The sequence below is a fragment of the Geospiza fortis genome, unplaced genomic scaffold, assembly GCF_000277835.1.
Source record: "Geospiza fortis unplaced genomic scaffold, GeoFor_1.0 scaffold100, whole genome shotgun sequence".
NCBI classification, from domain to species: domain Eukaryota; kingdom Metazoa; phylum Chordata; class Aves; order Passeriformes; family Thraupidae; genus Geospiza; species Geospiza fortis.
Window position 1 is genome coordinate 3331768 of NW_005054350.1, and position 20157 is coordinate 3351924.

Consider the following 20157-nt stretch of genomic DNA (forward strand, 5'->3'; position numbering starts at 1 on the left):
AGGAATGCCTCTGAGTCAGCCCAGGTCTGACAGAGCCTGTGCTGAGATGGAGTTAATAAAATCCTGAAGAACCTAGACTGACCTTGCAAGGTCAGGAGGCTTCATACACTGATTCCTAATCCCTCCCACAGTGCTCCCATTATCCTTTGATCATCCTGGATGTCTCTGTGCCACACACTCCCCAGTGATGGAGGGCAGACTTCAGAATCACAGTGTTCTCCTAAATGAGCACTCAAAACACACACTAGTGAAGGAAGTGGCTGATTTTAAAAACAGACCTTGGCTGTCCAGAATTGCCACTGCTGTTATCCCAGCACTGGCATGGCACTGGGAATGGCCAGTGCAGAAGGTGCAGAACTTTGTGTGCAAGCGAGAAGGTCCTTCTGACCATCACCCCAAAGCAGCGCTGAGTCACAGCCACATCTTGGCATGCCCCTCAGTGCATCAGACATGCCCTGACACAAATCTGCACTACTTCTGGGAACCAAGGGAAAAAATCCTCAGAAAGTTTGAGAGTTACTGCTCTGGTCTGAAAAAGACCCTTTTTGCAGTTCCCAGGGGTTATGTTGTCTAGACCTCTGGCCATTCATTCTGCTCTTCTCTGGATGCTTCCAACAGGCCCACAGAGCACTGCTCGGAGCAGAAATAGTACATCAGCCACACAAATGCCAAGTAGAGTGGAAAAATCATTTTGCAGGCAGACTCCTGTCCATATATTCTAGCACAATATTCATGGCACAGAATTGTTGATTCATAGCCATTTTCTGAACTCTTGCAACTGCCTGTCTGTTTTCAGCAGACCTGGTGTCTCACCAGTTATTCTACATTTTGATTTGCACAGCTGATTATTCCTGTTGAACCACAATTTAGAACTTGTCCTTGATGAACTGCATCATATTTATTTCAGATCAGTTCTCCAATATATCACATTAATTTTGAATTCTAGTCCTGTGCTCAGAGGGTTTACATCCTCCCCCTGGTTGGTGTCATCTGGAAATTTTGCATGCAGATTCCATCATCTAAATCATTAATTAAAATATTGAATATTTTCTGGCAATCTAGGGCAGAATCCCACTTGACAGATCCTTCTGGTTTGACTGTGAATCACTAGTAATTATTCTGAGAAGAGCTTTCCAGCCAACTGTGTACCCACCTTGTAGCCCATTGTGCCACCTTGTTTATGAGAAGCTGAAAAGACTTCCAAAAATCAAAATATATTATTTCTCTGCTTACAAGAAAATTAGGCTCCACTGACAAGGTACCTTCTGGGGAAAAAAAATCCATGCAAATTCATTTATCATATTATTATCTACAGGCTAATTATTAAAAAAATCAGTTTACTATTTGATTCAAACTTTTTTCCCCAAGAATATAAGATAAACTAGCTACTCCAATGGGTACATGGAAGGACCCAGAAGAGTTTATGCACAGGTGCAGTGTTTGCTCTTTCATAGAGTTTTTGAACCTAATCTGTCCTCCAAATGTTCTCCAGTGTAGCCACTAATTGTTCAGAGATTGCTTCAGCTATTTCACCCAATGTTGAAGAGATAATTTAATAAACTCCATCTTGTTCTAAAACACCCATTATCCCATCTCATTAATTTATAATCTGTTCTTTTCCTGCTCTAGTTGGAATTCTTACCTTTCTCAAGGTCACAGTTCTTTTCCTGCCACTTGATTCCAGATCAGTCTTTTAGGCAAAGAACGATACAAAAACTTACATGAACTACTCAATCCTCTCTGCACCATCAGATTATGACTTTTTTAACTGACATTTTGTAATTCCCTGTCAACTAGTAGCCCAGAAACTCGGTCTTCCTCTTATAATACTGAGAATGTAGTATGTTTCTTTGTTATCACACCCTTTATTAGTTGTACCTTGTTCTGTGAACTGGCCTACCTGATTTGACCCTTGCATTTTTCTCATCTTCTTTTACACTCATCTTCAGTAACATATTGAGTTTCCACCTTAGGTATGAGTCAGATTATCAGATCATATAATTTTGTCTCTTCTTGTCCCTTTTTACTGGAATGCCTTTCATCTGGGCTTTTTTTACTCTTTATTTTGACTGGGAAAGAAAAAGTTATTTCCTTTAAAAATTGCCAGAATTTCTCAGATTTGTATCCCAGGAAACATTACCTATCAGTTCTATGAGCTGAATGCAATATACTTTCTTGCATACTACTGCTTTTATTCTCAAATTCTCTTCTCACCTTCTGAAAAATTACAGGCTGACTCTTTCCTGATTGCTACTACTCAAATTGCATTTTACCATCAGAGGCTCAGCCATCTCTTTCCTAATCAAGCCTAGGAGCACTCCCCTTCCACTGCTCTTTCTACATTCTGTAATCCTGAACCTGTTATCCTCACATGATCTACTGAATTCAGTATGTAGTATGTAAATTGGAAATATTCTAAATCTCTGCTATTCTTTGGTAATACATGATAAAATGACTGTGTGAGCCCATCTTTTGGGACAAGAGCCATCTGCAAAAAAGGGAGTCTTTGGCATCAGTGCCAGTAAAATGAGCGTACAGACAGGATCAAAGTATCTCCTAGCCATAACTGCAAACCTTTCCACAGGTAACAACAAATAGCAAAGTGGAAAGGAGTTTTAGGAAATACTCTGACCATGGCTGCACAGAGGCACTGTCCTCCCAGGCTTCTTTTGCCAGCACTCTGGTCAGCTATAAATTGAAATTATTCCTCTGGTTGTTGCAATAGCTGCAATCACTTAGCATGTCTAGATTCAGTGTTGACACCACACAGGCTTCAGATATCAAAGCTTTTTTGTACAAATTAGCTCCCTTCTCATGTGGCCATGCCCCCTCTGCTGCTAGCAGATATTGTTCTCTCCTACAGCTAAACTGGCACTCCAACAAAACAAAAGGAGCACGACAGCAAGGATCAGAGGAGCGACCATATGCACCTGCCATTACATTCTTACTGCAACTCTTAAATTAGCATAGCACAGTCCAGTGGATCTCTCTGAGAAATATGTACCTACCCATTGTTTATTATGGCTGAGAACATCACATAAATCTCATAAGGAGCAAGAAAGATCTCCAAAAAGTAAATATAGATATCAATTTGATACAAGTTGGAAGTTTTCTCCTCATACAAAGGAAATATTATTCAACCTGTTTCTTTAACAAGTCTCCTGAATGTTTGGTGCACCTTAATATTTAATAATTGTTTAGTGCAGCTGCCAAGATTTGAATATGTTTATTAACATCTTTACCTAAGGGCAATTCCAAAGGAATATAAGAATTTCTTACAGCAGACCAAGCAATCTTCATGCCGTTAAGTCTCCAGAACAGGTCTGAATCTGAATCTGCTGGGTTGCACCACTGTCTGACTGTTGTCCTGGGCTTCCGGGGAACCCAGTTGCATCTCTCTGAATTTTATGCAGTTCTGCTGGCCAGGTGTTTCCCATCCAGCAGCAATCATGAAACCTCAGCTTTCCAACACACCCCTCCCCAAGCACCCTGGTCACAGTGCCAACTTCTGGGAGCTAAGGGGCAGCAGACACAGTGGCAGAAGAGTGTAAAACTGGACAGAAAATAATATAGTAAAGGAAGGGTGTTAGAAGTAATAGGGTTTCCAGCAAAGGAGAGAGCCAGGTTAAGGAAGAGAGCAGATATCCTCACAGTTGGGAATTTTGGTGGAAAGCAAAAGAGTGACAAAAACTCCTAGGGAAGAGCTGAGAACTGGAAGCGAGCAGCAAGGACAAGAACAGCAGTGGGGAGCTTTAGGAGTGTGCTGCTGTCTAGACAGAGGAAGGAGAGCCCTGTGGTTGTCCCAGACTTCACCTCTCCCATCAGCACTGGAGCACATGTGGAGGAGAGTTCCTGTTTCCTCTCCTTCAGGACACGTCTCACTGGCATGCACAGAAACCAGGCTGTAAATCAAAGCAAGGCAACACAGACAGTTCAGAGCTGCACCACCACTCCAAACCACTGTGCTGATGCAGACAGCTGGACACAGAATCACACCCACTGCAGCTAAAACTCCTTCTAAAGGAAAATATTTTATATTAGAAAAATAAATGTCTCACATATTACTAGTGTACATTGTGGTACTAATCCCTTATCTAGACCTACCAAAACAAGAGCAATATCCAGTTGATTTTCTATGCATTTTTTGCTGCATCTCAGCTGGCTGGCAGACATGGAAACAAAGCAGCAGGATCTGCTCATCCTCTTTTCCTCCTCCTGCGTCTCTAATCAGAAACTATCCCATACGGGGAAAGCACTACGTGAACTCCAGCAGACTTTACACTAGAGGGAGCTTTCCCCAGAAAGTCACACCACCGTGGCGTCCTCTTTCTCATTACATTATTTTTAATCCATCTACAGAGAAATACACTGGACTGAGGTAAAACAATTCCCATTTAAACCCCCCAGTTTAGCCAGCTCAGGCACTGCAGCAGGCCAGTGGGGCAGAGGTGGGAGTACAGAGAGGGTGCCTGGCAAGGTCTGCCCAGAGATGTGCTCCAGCAGACAAGATAAGGCTCAATACTGACATGTTGCTGAGAAGCCTCCTGATATGAACCATGTCCATCCTACAGCCTCACCAAACTCTTGTGCTGAGCACAAGAGCAACTTTACAGACTACATTTTATACTGACCCAAGAGACCACTCATGGTTAAGCTGTTAATGAGTACTTTAACGAGGAAAGCTGAGATAAACTTTCCCCAAGGCTCATGGCCATCCATTTCTGAAAGCAGAAACATGAATAAATAACTGTGTTCCTCACTGCTAATACAAGTGTTGAACTGGTCTTCAAGTGAATTGTTTAAAATTACTATTTAAGCTGAAAGTACTACAAGATGCTAATGACAGTCACAACCTATTCATTTTCTAAACTCCAGTAAATCATCCTGAGAATATGAGTGGAACTAGAACAGTGTTGCATTCCTATTTTCTGGAAAAATCTCTTTGCCCAGGATTTTTCTCCTGGGAAGCTGAGAAGCCTCAGAGAAAAAGGAAAACAATAATTATCTGATTTGCTTCTCCTGTGTTTTGCTGCTTTGGAATGTGTTTGGACATTGTTTACTACAGGTGATTGTTTCATTGGATTTCTGGTGTGTTTTGACTCAATGGCCAGTCAGGGCCAAGCTGTGTTCGGACTCTGGAAAGAGTCACAAGTTTTCATTATTATCTTTTTAGCCTTCTGTAAGTATCCTTTCTGTATTCTTTAGTATAGTTTAGTTTAGTATTCTTTAATATAATGTAGTATCATAAAATAATAAATTAGCCTTCTGAGAACATGGAGCCAGATTCATCATTCCTTCCTGCCACAGGGCACCCAGCAAATACAATAGAACAGAAATCCTTACCTGTGAAAGCATTTGTGGCCTGAAAACCAGCTTCCTGCATACTGCTCTTCCAGAGAAGCTTTAGATTCCCGTCTCAACCTGTCCTTACTGGAGACAACTGCTGAGCTTGTTGCTGTCAAGTCACTTCCATCGTAGCTCATCAGAGTCCATTTCTCTTTCCATTCCTGTATCTGGCACCATCCAGTTCCCACCTGTTCCCAGGTCTTGCAATGTGTAAGCAGAAGGGATCTGCACTAAAACTAAGGAGAAGTGTTGGAGAGTTCCATCAACCAGCCAGCCAGAGGATTTGTGCCATGATGAATGTGAAAATGAAGCAAATCTCCTGTCAAGACTTCCCTTCCCTTTTACAATTAAGTTCTAATCCTGTGTTCATCCAGCACCATTTTTTCAGGTCTTGGCCAATGGTGATGTTCAATTGTCTCTCCTCTCTTGTGTTCCTCTCCCCTCAGGCACGCTCACTGAGAAATTAAAAAAGAAGAGATTATGTTTCCTGATGACCTGTAGCAACACTAAAATTAACAGACTCCAGGGAACAAAAACCCAAAATACATTATCAGGGATTGATTGTACACATTAAAGGAGATCTTCAGAAGGCAAATCTTGTGATTTTGCTGAGATGCAAAGTGTGACCACACAGCTCTTTGAAGTGCAAAGAGGAACAGTGCTGAGGGTGTCATATGCATCTCTGAGAACATGATATGATTTACATTTCAAAAGCCATATTTAGCAGAGATGGGGGCAGCAATACAATAACAAAATTGCAGTTAAAAGAGAAAAGGAAAAATACTCAAGGCTCTCAAGTCTAGTCTATTCAAAACCACAGTGAAACTATTAGCATTTCATATAGCTGCTTCCCTCCTTTTCTGGAGCAGGAAAAGAGAGAGCTGGGTGCCAACACTATATATGCCATTCTTACAGTCTTCTGTGGTTAAAAGCCTCTGCATTTCTTCCTGTCGATTACCAAACTTTGTATGACTTGCTGTAGATTATCTTTTAAAAAATCTCAATTGTAACACAGATGATACAATTCAGATGCCTTCAGACATTCAATGAGGTTGGTTAAAAACACCCACAGGCTACTCAGGCAGAAAGGTGGTTACATTTTACTTGATACTGCTACTTCTATATAGCATGGATACTTATAGCTCACTGAAAACTACAGCTTGTTCCAGGCCCAGCTTTTAAAAACTAGGATAAAATTAATGGGGTGAAAGTGAACAGCAGACAGGCACATGTTTAAGGAGAAAATTATTTTGGAAAACAAGGAAGAAAGAAAAGAGGACTTTTCTTTGGAAAAGGATGGAGGAGAACCCATCACTCTCCAGCCATCCTGTTCCTCGTGCAATGATGCTCAGCTCACTACTCCCAGCTCAGTGGCACAGGCAGGTTGAAAATATATCTGTGATGATCTTATGACCTACCAATGGATTTTAGATGATGAGCCCAGCCAGGGCTTGCAGTACAGGACTGGACCCAAGGTCTACCTGCTGGAGCAGCCCCTGTCAGAGTATGGCAGTCCCAGCAGCCTCTGCTTTGCAGAGCATTGCAAGAGCCAGCTCAGGGAGCAGGTGGCAATAACGCACTGCTTGCTCCCCAGCCCCACGCCACCCTTCACCCTGACCTGCAGCATCTGGAGATGAGTTTATATGCCTCAGAACAAGTCTGTTTTGGACTCTGAATAGCCCAGAGAGTCCAAAACCGCAGAGAAGACGCTCATGCTCCTTGGGGTACAGTCAGCCAGGCCTCGAGGGTTTCACCAGAGACCCACCTTGGGTGAGGGACAGAAAGGATCTCTCCTCAAGTGTGCCACTGAAACCAAGCGAGCCTGACACCTGATGAATGTCATTTTCCTTGCAACACACTGAATGAAAGCCAGCTGCTAGCAAAGATGAATCTCAATGGTATCGCTTTTCCCCCCAGTTTTGTAATGCCACTATTACTGAAGAACACATGTTTTTTGCCTCAACACGCAGCACAGGAATGACTGATTAGTTACTTGTATTCAAATCTAGTCATTTGCATTCAGATCAAATAAGGTTACAGAACAGATTTTAAATGTTTTCCCCATTTCTTACCCAAACATCTCAACCAAACAGAGAAGCAAGTGGAAATTAAGGGAGAAAGAAAAAAAATTATGTGTAGTATCTTTTATCAGAAAAGACTGCATAAAAAAATTTTAGAATAGTGTTTAAAAAGCCATTATTCCTGAATATTATATAGGTTCTTGAGATACTTTTTCAACCCTTTGAAGTGCTCAATGCAACTAATAACAATTTCATATGAGGCTATTTTATTCTAAAATATATATAACTGAGCAAATATAATATATATACACAGCAGCATATAGTTCTTTTGGGTCTTAACATTGTGCTAATTATTCTATAATAACTGTAGGTGGATGCTGTACTCATTCCCCAAGCTTTCTCTCTAGAGGCCTAAGTTTCCTCTATATTTATAAGAAGAGGTCCATATTTACATTTACAGTCTTCTAACTTTTGATTTTGGTTTATAAATCCAAAATTTTGATGCTTCTATTTTCAACATTTTCATTTCACATCTTACAGATGCTCAAGAGATGTGCAGTAACACATTAGCATCCAGGGAAATTCTCCTTTTTGATTTCTATATATTAGATATAATAAACTTCTAATTCTTAAAAGAAAAAAGTATTTTCACTTTACTGAAATTATTATTTTATTAGAAGAATAATTATTCTCCACATCTTCAATAGTTTGGCTAAATTAGTTAAGAACCCAGTAGTGCTGAAGAAATGCTACAACACTCTCAGTAACCACTGTTTATTACATGGAAAGATGTCATTTTAACAACATTACAAGAAACTGAAATATTTCAAGAGTTTATTCAGAGCTTAATATTCAAAGGATAGTGCACTGCATCAGGTTTAAGTCCTTCCTTAAGGACTCAAGGTATGCTGGTATCTCTTGATTGCCCTAAGTGAGTGTTTTCTATTCAGTGCAAAAGTGCTCTTCTCCTGTGCCAGGTAACAAACTCAGAGGTGGCTGCAGGATGGAAGGAACTGGAGCAGGATGTTGGGGCAAGCCTGTGAAGTGCTCAGCCCTTGCTGGGCCTTGTCACAATTCAAAACCAAGTTCAGTACTTATAAAGTGCTTCTCCCTTACAGCTACATGGCCTGTTTGGTGATCTTTTTCATTAGGCAGACTTTCATCAGTCACATTTGCACAATTTCAAGTTTCTCGATTACGAATGCATCCAGGTGAAGACGACAAAGCAGCCCAAATAATACCACAGCAAATAAGGAAAACTGAAAATTTCACTTAAAACAGCATGTAGAGCTACAACCTTTCTATTGTACTTCACATTATCCAGAAATTTTCCACTAAAGCTGAGCTTATGTTTAAAAGGAGGAGGTTTTTGTTTGTTTCCCAACACACTGGCATGTTTGCATGCATGGAAAGGGTCGGGACCTCTGCTGACACATTTCAGCATGGCTCAGCCAACTCCAGTGAAGCCATGTGTTTATCCTTTTCTACCAGAGTGGTGCAGAAATGCTGAACCAACCTGCTTAAGGGCCCAAAGAGTGAAAATACCTATCTAAAAAGAGAGAATAAACAATACTGATAGAACTGTAATAAGGTGTGATCTTTGATGTAACTTTTTTGCAGCCTGCAGAGACCCCAGTGGGGACTGATTAGCTGGCAAGAGAAAATGTGGACTAGAAACAACAGAGATTTTCTCTTTGCTCCATCTGTTGCCTTCTTTCCAACAGCAACAAGAACTCTGCTTCCACTTCTGCTTTCATTCATCTACTCCGCAGTGTTTTATGAGTCTCAGGAGCAAACCAGAGCAAACCATTGTGCTGTATAAATATGTAGCTGTGCTGTAAGGATTTTGGGCTACTATGCACTTACACAATGGAATATCTAGAAGAAAAATCAAATCCACTTGTTTTCATCCTCTCCACTTTTCTCAGATTTGGTCCTGAGAAAGACACCACCATCTAAACCTCACATGAATTGCAAACAGAAAGAATTTTGACTATTTAACATCTTTTGTGTCTTACACATTCTCATGGTATATTTAGCTAGCAAACATGTTATTTCCCTTTTCTAAACTTTCAAAGATGCAAAAGGGTAACGGTAAAAAAAAGAATCTGAGGGAGAAAAATAAGCAAAGAGTATAATTAAATTCTGCATTAATATCTACATTTTATGAAGTATTATGTAACCATCAGCCAGGACAAGACTGGAGGAACTTGTTCTGAAAGAAGAAGTGAAATATTGCTTTTTCCAAGACTGATATTTCTGTAACATCTTGAAAAACTCAAAAGCACTGGCTGACATGTAAATGCTGCAAATTGTTTTTTTTTGTCTGGAGAGGGGTTTTTTCCATTTCCTTTCACTATATAAAGTCTGCTTCTCTGGCTCATGCTTTGGTTCCCACACAGGCTTGAAGAACTCCCTCAGTGTGTTGCCAGAAGACCTACATCCATAGGAAACACTTCTTGTGATAGCCCTTGGCATCCTTTGGGATGCTAAAGGACAGCATTTCACTAAGGTGTACAACACATTTCCTAACAGGGATATCTGTACAGGGAGCCCACGCATTCACACTTTTAATAAAGTTACTGGAAAACTTGTGAGCTGTGCTTTAAATTAAATTAATCCAGGGAGGACTCATGCTTGGATTTCTTGCTCTCAGGTGAAGGAGTGTGAAAGGGGAGAGAGCTTAGCACCAGTGCTAAGTAAATCCTGATTCTTGGGAAATACTGTGCTCCATAACTCAAAGACCACTTAAAAAACTCAAGGCAACTTTCACAGGAGACCATACACAACTCAAGCAGAAATCCAGATGTTCAAAATATGTTTATCTAAGCACATCTTTCTCTCCCTCACACACACATGCACACATATAATTTGTTTTTACTTTCAATCTTCAATATTTGCATAAGTCAGCTGGGACTTTTTAAACAGCTGCTGTATTTTACTTTTTTGGTGCATTTCAGTGACATACAAAATGAGTTCATATGTTATGTTATACACATTTATATTCCTACAGATATTATCAGATACTCTTAAGCTTGTCAAGGAATTGTGTCCAAGCTTCTTCTTACATCTTTTTGGTTACAGCACTCCCTAAATTGGAGGAAATGGAGAACAAGCAAAGCAAGGTGGTCTTTTTTTATTAGCTGAAGCAGGAAACAGGTCTTGAGAAGAGGGCTTATGGCCAAACGCCAGCAGTGTTTTTCCTAGCCTGTTAAGAAAATGTCCTATAAAGCAAAATATATCCCAAACACCAGCACATGCTACAAAAAACATTGCAGACAAGATCCAGTTAAAAAACAAAAAGATAACTGTTTCAGTACAGACACTTCTGCTCTCCTTCCTCCTGTTTATTTCTTTCTGGAGTGAAGAAACAAACTGAAGCAATGGCAAAAATTGGTCTGTCTGGTAACTTCATGCTGAAGTAAATAGCCTCTGGTAACCATGTAGAAAGTATTATTTCCCAGAATCACAGAATATGCCAAGTTGGAATAAGAATTATCAAGTCCAACTCCAGGCCCTGCACAGCACCATCCCCAAGAGTCACACCACGTGTCCAAGAGCACTGTCCAAGCAGCTCTTGAACTCAGGCAGCCTTGCTGCTGTGACCACTTCCTTGGGAAGCCCTTTCACATAGGAAGAAATCCTATAAATAACCCATAATGCAAACAAACATGTCACAATCCCTTCCATTCATCTTGTTAAGTGAAATAATTGAATCCTCTATTTTCTATCTCGGCAAACAAACTAAGAAGCCATACATTTTATCATAGCTGTGCTGACAGAATGCAGTCAGTGGAAAACTTTACTAAGATCTCCATGGCAAACTACTGGATTTGGATGAGATAATTATTAGGAGAAATTGTACAAGCTGTGTTATGCGGTGCAAGTAAGAAGATTGCATTTTTTATTTTTGCAACTTAATAAAACTATAATTATCCAAATCTGTCACGAGAAATTATTAATCATGCTGCTCTGTGAACCTGACCAGTCAAAGAAAAACTTGACCTCTGAATTTTATTTGCCAAAATAACAAAAAGGTAGTAAGAGCAGAATCCAGTCTCAGTATTTTTCTAAGAAAGGGTCACTATTTGAATTTGCAGAAGGCTGGTAAAAGCAAAAATTACACTGAACAGTAATTGAACAGATTGAGAAAGAGATGACAAATTTTTGACTGGTGTTTCTGTGACTTGTTTGGGAAATGAGCAGTAGACAGAAACCATGGGAATCCTGCATATCTCAAGACTTTGAGTATCCAACATCCAGCTACAATCCAAAAGGCATTTAGCAATGCTGCACACCACTGGAAAAACTGTGGTTGTTGGTCACAGCTGCAGAACCTGACCATCCTGACAAGGAGCAGTAGGACAGGGAAGTGACTCATTTAACCCTGGCATGCCACAATGGATATGTGAGCAAGGAGGGGACACCTCAGGAGAATACAACACAGCCACTGCTGCTCTGCTGTCAGACCATCATCAATGCAGAGCTGAGCATACGATGAGACACATTTGTCTCCTTCTCCACTCCCACAGAAACCCATGGCTGCTTCAACAAAATCTTTCTTCTGGCTCCCTTTCACATCATCCTGAGAACCCACCACACAGACACACTCACTGTATGTTGTTTACAAGCTCTCCATTTGCCAAGTTTCTGGTTTTTTATCAGCCAACACAAGCTCCTCAAGCTCTTTATTTAGGCTTTTAGGTGTAACAGGAGCACATGGTTATTTGCCATCTCCATGCATTTCTGTTGCATAATAAAACCAAATGGGCAATGCTTCTTTTCTGGAGCAAATTACAATTATGTCATACATGCCCATCATCCCCAAAAGATCCAATGTCAGGCTTCCCCTCTCCACTGACAGCATTTTCTGGTCAAGGGCATCACATCCACCAAAAAAAGGTGCACAGATGATAGCAGCTTCTCCCACTGCATTGATTAGAGCAGCCAAAACGCCTATTACACACAAGGAAGACACAGACACACACACCTACTTGGCTCAAAAAAATCAGACTTGTGTGGATCTAGCCAAGCTGCGCTTTGTTTCTGAAGGCAGAAATATCTGCACATTGTTCTGGAAAGAAAATGTAGAAGACAGTATCTCTCATGTGAAAATCTCAAGCATCTTAGGGACACAGAATGGCAGAGTCCTCCCACAGTATGAGGGACCATGGAAGTAAAAATATATGGGAATCTAAAAATTCAAGGGTTGGTTAATAAGAGTTACCCCAAATTATTCCAATTTCTATCAAAACACAGGGTACAACTGAAAAAGCACAACACTGCGCTCATTTCAACAAATGCAAAATGCAGAAGAGGACTGTTCTAACTGGAATGAAAAAAGAACTGATGCTGAAGAGACCCTCTGGGGTGAGGAAGCTGCTGGAGAATGAAACCACTGTCTTGGAGTACAAAGCTACTACCTGCACAGCACTGGGGTTTGCTATGCACAACTCTGGGGACTGAGTGTGCTCAGCCAGCCTGAAGAAGGACATAGTGTCCTGTGCACCTGGGCCATGACCAAAAAAAATCCTCTTCTGCTAAGGAGTCAAGCATGAGTTATACAATTGTATTAGCATTAACTGACACCATATTATTTGAAGAAACACTGATAAGAATGGCCAAACTTTCTGGAATGCTGAATCAGTCAGTGCAATTAACGCCCATCTGCTGTGATCAGCAGCTGTTCAGGAGGGCAAGGGGAGTAAGAGGAAAGTCCACTAGTATTTTATGCACATTACTACACAAAACTAGCTCTATCTTCCTGTGAATCAAGCCATACCACAAAACTTCATTTGGTTTATTGACAGTGTCTCAGGAGCCAACATCATCTGCATGCTGCGTGAAGAAATGCAAATGGAACGTTATGCAGACAAGAAAAACCCAATTTGAAGAAAATGTTGACAGCACTGAGCACATCAGCTACAGGGTGTTCCCAGCACTGCTTGGAGCAGCACAAGAGACCCAGGCAGTCTGTGCAGTGCAGGCTCATGTGTATGCCTCTCCCAGCCTCAAGAAGGCGTGCAACTATTTCTGGCTACACAGACCCACTTTACTTCCAGTACCATAGAAATCTTAAAAATATGTTTAACAGTATCCAAAGGGACCCTTGTTATAACAAATACCTAAAACTTCTCCTATAGAATGGCACTAGATTTTAGATGACTGAAAATCCATGAGGTTTGCTGATGCACACTCTACCAGCTTTTGCACACTGAACTACAACCATCTATATGAAGTAATAAGAGTTTAAAATTCCTGTTATTTGCCTCCATTAAGACCAGGTCTCCATTTTGACCAGTATCTAACCAAACTGGTATGTTTAAATTGCATCTCCATCATTATGGGTAAGCTCTGAACTTAATGGAACAATTCAAATGGATCCAAACCATTGCTTCAACATGGTCTCCTGCTGCTCTGCTTTCCAGAGCATCCACTTGGATGTTATCCTCTGAATGACACTAGATAACAGGAAGATTAATATGTATCAGAAGCCATATCCAAGCAAAACTTTCTCCTGTGTCCACAGTGGTCTTGTCCATGCCAGACTAAGGAAAATTAGCTTTGCCTTATTACTCAATAATCCAGATAACACTGAAGAAAGTGCTCTTTCAGCATTTTAAAGGCGTGTGCTTTTGAGCCCTACAGTCAATGGGGCATAAGTAATTGCCTCAGCAAGTCTAGCCACAACTAACAACACAATTTTACTCCAGCTTTCAACACATAAATGAGAAAAGGAACAAAATAACGGGTTAGCATTTCTTGTATTTTTCTTGGACTTGGTACATTGGACTTCATATTTCTGGGCATGTTATCTGATCTCTCTGGGCTTCAGATAAAGTCACTAAAGTACATATAACTTCTACCTGTGGATTAAGGAGCTATAAAAAGCTTAGGGAACAGAAGTGTTACTGGTAAAACAGACAGAAAATGCTAAAGCAGAGCTTTGATTAATTTGATTTTGTTCTCAAGAGAGTATATCATTCTGCCAAAATCCAAACCAACTCAATTAGCACTGTAAAATCATGCCAAAGAATGAGTTTTAACTAAGGTAGAGTTGATGATTCTTTATTTCCAGGTAATACCAACATACATACTCTGCTTCAAGTCTGGCCTTCTTCAAAAAATATACTGGAAACCTACTCCAAAAACTCACAAAAATTCACATGAAAAGCACATCAGGAAAGCAGTATCCTAAGGTGATCAGCTAAATCTCATGTCCCAGAAAACCACAGTTCATTTTCTCCAATTCCTCACTACTCAAGATACAAAAGGAAAAGAGGTTATTTTCTCCCTGTGCTTGAAGGACAGCTTTTTACATAAACAAACTGCATAAAGACATGGGAAGCAATGCTGTTACCTGCTAAATCTGTGAAATTCCCGAGAAGTTCTTGCTTAGCGCAAATAAAAGAGAATCCCAACTCACTCACTTCAACTTTAATTCATGAAGCATTCCTAATCCTAAATGGCAAAACCAAACAACTCATTAAGAGCACCATGTTTGTGTTTGTATCATCTAGTGCCTCATCTATTTTCTGTCAATGTTTTTTAAATAATATATATATTTTAACATGCCCTTGCTGTATTTTAAAATCATTCTTGCTATGCTCACATACAGTGTCTGGATGCAACTGAGGCCTGTGACTGCATGGAAGTGCAGAAGTGTGTTACTGACACAACACTGACAGCACCTCCCTCAGTAACAGCGAGGGGAGGTTGACCAAACAACTCAACAATTGGTATTCTTATGAAGGAAAATTGGGCTGATTTGTTTTTTTCAGGCAAACATCCCATTCAGCTGTTCTCTTCTCATAATCTCCAGGCATACCATCCCTTAGCTTTGTTTTGTGTTTTACAACAGCCTTTAAAGTACAGACCCACAACTTTTACTCTCAAATGTCCATGAGATTACGTGTGCAGTATTTCACACCTACCTGTCAGTCCTCTCCCCCAGCACCACAACCCTCTGCAATAAAGACAGATTCCTATAAGAAGGGCCTGCACAGTCATAATTTATAAATAACTGCAAACTGTAATTAAAGCTTCACAGCCCCAAACAGAAACACTGCAATCTTGTATTAGAAGAAAATAATGATCTCTGCAGATGAACAATCATTATCTTCCTTGTTAAGTCATGAAGCTGCAGCTTTGTATTTCCCAGCTGTTAACATATCATCAGTCTTACCATAAAAAAAGAATACTTTTTGCCTTTCAACCCCACCACCCCCCCCTTTAAAACAAGTGGAAAATTTAATGAGAGTCTGACTTTGTGCCTTTGATAATTAAGCTTCCAATATAATGAAATTTGTTTTAACAGGAGGATCTGCTTGCTGCATTGCAGCCCTACAGCTAAGAAAGCATTGGACTTATTAATAAAATACAATAAAGAACTGAACATCTGGGCGGGAAAGATTCACAGAAAGGGAGAAGCTTGTTTTCCTCTCAAAATATTTAGGAGACAGCAAAGCTCATCCAAATAAAATGTAGTTTTTCTGTTGAGGAAGCAGCTGGAATCAATGATGCTGATTATTCTTATTGCACTATATCCTGCTGTAAGAAACAAACCAATTTAGAGGAAACAGAGGGGAAAGCAGGAAAATCCCTCCTGTAATAATCTACCATACATTTAAAAGCTCCTGATAGTGCAACCCATTGCCATGCCCAAGGAACAGGCAGATGGGTATACATAAGTTCTTTCTGCTAACAGCGCTGGCAGAAAAGGGCTTCGTATCAACACTTCAAATACTGAAAAGAGAAAACAGGACAAAAATAAAACAAGAAACACTAAGATCCCAGAAGAGTTAAATAGCTAGAATTTTGGATCAACAATTTGAGCATCTTATATAACACAGTTCATCATATGGTACCCAGTCACTCATGCATCAAGAGCAGAAACTGGGTTAACTACAAAATTTCTCAGAAACAAATTGAAACCTTGATTTTAAAACACTTCTAAATGTGCCAGATACTTCAGTACACTGTTCAAAATTAATTACCATCAAACTAAATATCTGTGCCTCACATTCTTTTTAAATGCAAAATCCGAGGGGCTGCAAGCAGATCCTGCAAATGGCACTCGCTTTCTGTAAGGCTATGCAGTATTTCTCTGCGCCCCTGAGCTAAGGGAACATGAAGGTGTCAAAAAACCTTTCTGAAGCAGGATGGCCATGCCAGAACCCACAGGTAAACAGGAATCTTCCGTTCAGCAGTGATGCACAGACTTGACTGCATCGCCCCACCACCAGCTGACAGGGACACACCCCATGCCCTGGGGACCACTGCCTGCCCTCCCGTCTTCTGGGACAGCAGGAAAATATCAAGGGCTGCTATGACTGAGAGGACCACCCCAGAGGAGCTGCATCACGTCTGTTTTCCTATGGCAAATGGAAGGATTACTTTTCTGAGTCCCATTTTTTGGAAGGAGTCGGTTGCTACCCAGTACATGCATAAGCTAGCAAGACTGATCCTGATTTATCTAGACATTTTTCTGCCTCTTCTTATCTCTTCTAGCTTAAACCTCCTTGTCTGGTGTTTATTGGTGTTCTTTGTTCTTAAACAAGATGCATGAAAAAGCAACCAAAACGATGTGTAATATCTGTTCCCTGCCATGATGACAGAACTAAAACCAAACCAGCCAACCCCGCTATGTTAATTCAGTGCACATTATGGATTGGTAATGGGCCATTTTTAGTCACATATATCTTCACAATTTTAAAAGTCAAAGGTTTTGCTACTGTTTGCATCATCTTATACATAAAAATATGTCAATGTAAACCCTATTTTTTATCTGTTGAGACTTCATGACATGACTGAAGCTCCACATTTATTTTAGAGTGCAGAAAAGGCTCTGGGCTTTTTTATGAAAATCATACAGAACTCACAAGGAGAAAAAAATCAAATATGCATTTGCAGAGAGAGCTGTGTGGATTTTTAACAAATAACCAAACCAAATTTACATTGTAGCCAGAAGCAAACATCAAAAACTCCAGTTCAGAGGGGTACTTTTTTAGTAACACAATCACTTCAAGAAACCATTAAAATAGCACAAACTTAAAAGCAGCATTGGCAAAAACTGAATGTAGTTCAATTCCGGTTTCCAACTCAATACCTTTTTTGCACACATATGCTTTGCCTTCCATACTCAGCTGCATAATATAAACCACCAAAGTGCACTTAAAAGTCTGAACTGACAATGCCAAATTTTAATTGAAACAAATGACAGAAGTTGGGCAACACATCAGCATTTTATAGGGAACTTAGCAGCAGTCACAGCTGGGATAAACCTCCACCCCTACAAGTGAGAAAGGGATCTAGTTTCCTCCTTTTATTTTAATCCTTCCTTCAAAAACCCAGACAAATCTGCTAAATTAAAAAAGAAAAAAACCACTGCAAATGAACAGTCTGACAAGTATTGACTTCAGGAAAAATGTTATCTTCTCCCTCTTAATGAATGAAAATACATTCTCCCAATTCAGAGGCGCTTTCTTGCAGCCTTTTTATATGTCAGCAACTTGCAACAATCTCTTGTCATTTTAAGTGCTACGCAAAATGTCTCTGAAAACTGTTGGTGTATTTGTGTATACACTTGTGTGGAAATGTCTTTGTACAAAGCCCTGGATGCAAACCATGCCTGCAGTAAATGCTCTTTTAGAGCACTCCATGCCATCACTGCAGACATTTTACTGCTTAAAGAGAAGACTAATTTACAGTAAAAGAAAAAATCACCTCACAAGAATATGAGCCAATCCTCCTCCAGGTGCTTTTGCTGCAATTAACAAAGCAATTTTGTCATGACAGTGAATGAAATAGAGGCAAAGGACACCTACAAAAATATCAGGAACTAAACACACCGCATTCAAATTGAAATCTATTAGCAATACTTCAAATCTAACTTATAAAATCCAGACTTCTCTCTGTTATTCCAGTTAGGCGGATGAAAAATTCCCTACTTCACTGTTACACCTGCTTCTTAGGAAAGCATGCCCATGGATGATAAGGCTGGGTGGGAACAGCCCAAGGTGGCTGTCAGTCATAGCACTGTCAAAAATTATTTGCTTATACTTGGTTTTGGGAAAGCAAAAAGATCATCTGAGATGGAGGAGGGTAAATCTGTCTCTCTTTCCAACTGGTTCTTGACTCCTTGGGTGAGCTCATCAATAAAACATCACTGCTTATAATAGTCATGCTGTCCACAGAGAACTACACTATTATTACAGATGTCACTAAAAAGTCACAGCCCTAAATTACTTTTCAAATGTATTATGCAAATGTAAGTAAATATATTTATTTCTGCAACCAGCTGAATCAGAGCAGAAGTAAACTTCCAGTTTTGTTTCCTTACTGAATTTTTTCATTTCAAATCTCACATGCAATCTATGCAGTACATTATAATACAGCTGCACAGAAAAGCACCTCTATAATGACAGTGAAACCATAAAATGTAACTGCTGCACCTGTTCCCCTTGGGAACGCTGAAGATGCTGGGCAAATGCCCTTTGCTCACATCATTAAAACAAACAAAGCAATTGTCATGAAATCATTCACTGTGCAAAAACTTTTTAAGTTCTTCTATTATCTTTTATAGCTTATTTTGAGCACTGAGAATCTCTAGAGTGCTTTGCAGCACATTAATAAGAGACACTTGCTTTATAAAGTTTATCATTACTACTATATAGCCTATATCAGCTCATTACACTCAAGTTTGGGGGTTTTATTTTAAAAAATTTTCCTCACCCCAAGACAACTTTTTCAGCGAATGATAAAGGCAGTGGTGGCTCCCAAAGCCTCTTTCACAGAACTGCTGCTTGTTCATTTTCCATACTGCTTTAAGAGCCCATTATTTCTAAAACTGCTGAAAGGATCTTCTCTGAAGTCATGAGGCACCAGACCCTGACTGTCCTGCTATTTCCCTGCTATTTCCCTCACTAGAGTGCTTGGTTACCAGAAGTGCGACTGGAGATGAAGAAAACAATACCGCAAGTGGCAGCTGACAAACAAGGGAATGTTTCAGTTTTTACACAAATTCCAGTGTTTCATAGAGCACTCTGGCTACTTAAATACTGTAGAGCTTACATCAATCTTTATCCCATAAGTAAAGCTGAACCTGATCTGGAGCCAGCCATCTGAGGGGTTTGAAGACAGACATGGAGGAACACAGAGGCAGCGGAGGCCAGACCAACACCAGCAGCGTTCACCAGCCCCACAACAATTCCTGAGAGCCTTTCCTGTTCTCTGACAAACTCTCTGCACAGGTGGATGCCCCAACACAGCGGTAACAGTACAAAAACCCACAAATGGACTTGGCTCAGCCCCTGAGGGCTAAACACCCCTTTCCCTGGAGTCAGCTCCATGCCAGCTTTCCCGAGGCCGGTGCAGCTCAGCCACACTCAGGAGCCCTTCCTGCTTCAGTGCCCAGGTGGGAAACACAGGAGAGACCCAGAGCTGGCTCACCCAACTCCACCCAGCTCCACTGGGAAGGATCCATGGGGCTATCATCAGTGGGGACCTCATGTTTCTGGAGCCCTCCCCAAAGATAGCAACATCCACCTGGATGTGGAGCACAAGCTGTAGCTCAGCGCAAAGCACTTAGTGAAGCCTTCACATGATGACTACAGCACATCAGAAGCATCACTGCAATGCTTTTGGCAGAATTTTCCTGATGTCTGATGCTGGTGTATTCCTGTAGGATGCCCAACAGACAGATCTTGGCCTAAATCTGCAAACAAACTATTTCAAACAAATCAACCACACGAAGAGTTTTTCAAATCATGCTTCACTTTGTTAACAAATA

General features: G+C 40.5%; 1 protein-coding gene across 2 annotated transcripts in view; it reads right to left on the minus strand.

Annotated features, from left to right (window-relative positions):
* Positions 1 to 20157, minus strand: part of LDLRAD4 (low density lipoprotein receptor class A domain containing 4) — a 230642-nt gene that overhangs the window by 167330 nt on the left and 43155 nt on the right. For both annotated transcript variants that reach the window (XM_031058874.1, XM_031058873.1), the window contains exon 2: positions 5344 to 5801. In XM_031058874.1, coding sequence (XP_030914734.1) covers positions 5344 to 5383 — 40 coding nt within the window. In that variant the 5' untranslated portion in view covers positions 5384 to 5801. The remainder of the gene's footprint in view (positions 1 to 5343; positions 5802 to 20157) is intronic.